Source organism: Melampsora larici-populina (assembly GCF_000204055.1).
Source record: "Melampsora larici-populina 98AG31 unplaced genomic scaffold MELLAscaffold_377, whole genome shotgun sequence".
Lineage (NCBI taxonomy): Eukaryota > Fungi > Basidiomycota > Pucciniomycetes > Pucciniales > Melampsoraceae > Melampsora > Melampsora laricis-populina.
The window spans coordinates 3,657-7,380 of record NW_006769106.1 but is presented as its reverse complement, the minus strand read 5'-3'; the positions used below and the strand labels follow the sequence as shown (position 1 = coordinate 7,380).

The 3,724-nt window shown below is 44.1% G+C and overlaps 1 protein-coding gene across 1 annotated transcript; it reads left to right on the top strand.

Moving 5' to 3' along the window:
* Positions 1–2,885: 2,885 nt before the first annotated feature.
* Positions 2,886–3,724, top strand: MELLADRAFT_70304 (uncharacterized protein; the record flags this gene model as incomplete). The annotated part of the gene is made up of 4 exons (XM_007419691.1): positions 2,886–2,940; positions 3,002–3,133; positions 3,194–3,447; positions 3,683–3,724. 4 exons carry the CDS (start codon positions 2,886–2,888, stop codon positions 3,722–3,724), a joined length of 483 nt encoding a protein of 160 aa, XP_007419753.1.

Below are 3,724 nucleotides of genomic sequence, written 5' to 3'. Positions count from 1 at the left end.
TGTTTTGGTGTGATCTCATCAACTCAACTGCATGTTACACACTTTCTGTTACTAAGACATAGCTTCAACAATATTGCCTGAGCAGCTACAAAATTATATGTAGTGAATTTTTGGGAAATAAAATTCAAAGTCGAAAAAGTTACATGTGGTATAACATGTGATTTATTTATTCTGATGGGCTAAAAACTGAGCAGACCTGTATGTACATGATAGACAACTATTGACTTAGCTTGCTGCACATATGTAGTGTGGGTGAAATGGCCCAGGTGTGCAGTATTAGATTCTTTTATGAAAAACTGTACTATTAATCATTTTCCTCTGCCAAATTGGGGAAGTTGAATGATGTTTACAGTGATTACACGTAGTAGATTATCCCTTCTTAGGTGTTGTAAAGCTCTTGTTGAGCTTTAAATACTACAACGTAAGGTGTATTTTACGTTTGCAGGTCTAGGTCACAAAACCACCTTCCACCGCGGTCTGGAAACGTAAAAGCTCACCATCCGTGTGAGCCTCAATTTCCAGCAAAACCGGTTTCACACGGTCGGTACTCGAAATATGAAGTACCAACCGAATATTTGCAGCAACCTGTATTCAAACAGTATTGAACGTGCTTTTGGCACATGTGGTGATCATAAAGTCACCACATGCGTCCTATCTTTTCAACAATCAAAGCTGATTGCTTGATGTAGGACCAAATGCCATTTGGTCCTATCTAAAATGCAATTTGTCCAGCATTGATCATCTTTTCACCACGCACCCACCAGCTCGTAACGCACCAGACCCTGGACCTTTCAGTATAGATAGGTTTAATGGGGACCGTCCTCAATAGTATATAAATCTTGTTATTTCACCGTTCCATTTCCCTTGCCGTATACATTGACAATTTCCAAGTGTTCCATATTGTTTCAAGTGCTTGTCCTCTACCTCATTCTCCTTTTTACGTCCATACAATTACCTTTTCACGAGTGTGATACTTTATTCATCTTTTTCATTTCTTATCGCTCACTCTCTCCACTCATTTCATGGAGAGAGACACCCTCTCACCACCACGTCAGGAGAGCATTGTTAGTGTTAGTCAAGGAGACCGTAGGCGTCATCCTGATCAATTAGGCTTTCACAACAGAGGCCATAACGGTGAGTGTGTTTCACGATGTCTTCAAGTGTAGCATCAATTTGGTTATTGATTATTTTATCTGTAGATTGGCAACCAGCTGGCCATCGTGTACTTGGTACCCATCAGTTTACGCCTTCCCCACAGCGTTCTTCGAATTCTGACTTTCACCGTGACGAGTTTCATTCCGAGTACAGCAACAACCGTTTCTATCATCATCGTGAAGAGTCAACTCCTAACAGCTCACAGTACCGCCATCAACAGTTCAATCAAGAACGCGAAGATTCCCTTGCTGCCCCATCCCAGGTCGCCAGCAATGATCGGTTCTTTTGCCGTGACTCTGTCGATGCATCTTCTCAGATCAGCTATAACCGCGAGTTTCGTGATCAATCGGTTTCCTCGTTTGAACCCCACCCAACTCAAACCCAATCTTCCACCCGATCTTCCCAATGGACTTCGCCATCCCCAATGACTCAATCCAGGAAGGCCTCCGCCCTACCCTCTGTCTCCACGAAGTCCGCGATTGGGCGCGGTTCAAATTTCAACAAGTCCGAGTTGGAGCAATTGTGTCGATCTTGGCTCAACATTTCTGAAGATGCGTTAGTTAGCACCGATCAGAAATCATCAACTTTCTGGCAGAAGATAACCGATGACTTCAACGCTCGTATGGAGGCGGATGAAGATGACCAGAAGCGCTCGATGAAGTCAATTCAATCTAGGTGGGGTACTCTCAACAAGGCCATGGCTTGCTTCGCTGCTTGTGTACAACAGGTCAAGATGATTAGGGAAACGGGGAAAACAATTGAGGACCAGTTTCAGGACGCTCTAATGTTGTATAATAAAGATGTTGGTTCTCCTTTTGTCAACGTGTCATGTTACAACATTGTCAAGTATTCTGCCAAGTGGACTGACAACCCTCAGTACGTCGAGATGTGCGGTCAAAAAAGGAAGGCTTCGAACAGTGACCACCTAAACGACGTTGAAGTAGACGGCATTCCTGCTGGAACCCCAATTGGCGACATCAACCTTCCTCAGCTTGATAGACCTGCTGGTACTAAGCAAACCAAGAGGTCTCGAAACTCCAAAACCGATGATCAAGAAGGCAATCAAGCCCAAATCCTCGCCAACACCACCTGTACAGCCAATGCGACTGAACGTATCGCCCATCATTTGGATAGGGCCAGCTCCTCCCTCAAAGCCATGCTGGAGCTATCTCTCCTTCAGACTGACACCTCACGCCTCAACGAGAACGTACGCGCTGCGCTTGAAGCTGACAAAGAGTCTCTTCTGCTACGCAGGGCTGCTCGTCGGCCTCCGCCTCCTAGTTGATCACTCTCAATCGGCGTATTATCAATCAATTTCTTTTTTTTGTCTCGATGACTTAATAAATAAAACTACAACAAAAAATTGTTTTCTTTGTATATGATTACCTTAACGTTTCCTTGTGAATAATCAGATGTGATGTTTTGGTTTGATTAGGCAGTGTTACCATCGTTGTTATGGTTGTATTTGTTCATTTGATATGAACTCTTTTTGTGGCTATGGTTCTGTCGTCATGACTGTTCCCTACGAGTTCTTTCTGCGCGGTCGTGCATGAAATTATCGATGCTGCTGCGTGTCTGTTGACTTGGCCATTTTCTTTATAAATTACGACTCCTCTTATATTTTTTGTATAGTCACTCATTGTTTGATTCAATTTTTTCTGAACTTTTCAACTCGTATATACATTGTGCATAGTGTAATCAAATTGTGCTTCCATTATACTATACCGACCATGACATCTTCCAGTGCCTTTAATGCGACGATGCACACTCCCAGCTCGCCAGAAGGTAAGTAAAGTCGTCTATCTAATTGCATTTTAAGTCTTAATGTTGAATGATTCTTGGTTAGTAACTTGGATTGCCACTCGATTCAATCCATATGTTTGGGCTCGATCTCATTTAGAAGAACTGGCTCGGAGGGAAGCCTTAGTCCCCTCAACCCCCCGAGTTGAAGCGACCAACCACGGCGCGCGCGGCCAAAGTACGTTATTTACTTATTTTCCGCCTCCAAAGGTAGCAAACTAATGTTTTAAATTCACAGATGGTGCTAACCTCAGCCCTCGAGCTCAGCGCGCCATGCGCCGTCACACTTTCGCCGGTGGTCCGATTGTCATCGACCTCACCAACCCCCGTAACAAAAGACGAACCCCTCCCGTGGTTATAGATCTAACTCTCAGCCCACGCGCCCAGAGAGAGATGCAGCGGATCGAAGAATACAATCGACAACGCGAATCTAGGCAGGCCATGCGTCGCATAATCAAGGTCATACAAGATAAACGACGTGAAGAATTTCGTGTACTACGAGAGGCCCTTTACCAGGTTTACAGTTACACTGGTCCCTACCTCCAACAACCGGGTCAAAAGGAAGCAGCTGCTCGTTTGTTAAGAGTGGGAGGGTTAGGACGCGAGTTTCTTAATGATTTTGATATGGAAGCCAAATGGGTATGGCTTCAAATGCGGGTGAACGCACTCTAGAATCTATTTGAGCAATTATTTGTTTAGGGTCTTTTCGCGTATAGCATTGCTTTAGTTTTTTCCTTTACATGCCTGTCTCACTCTATATCGACTTTAA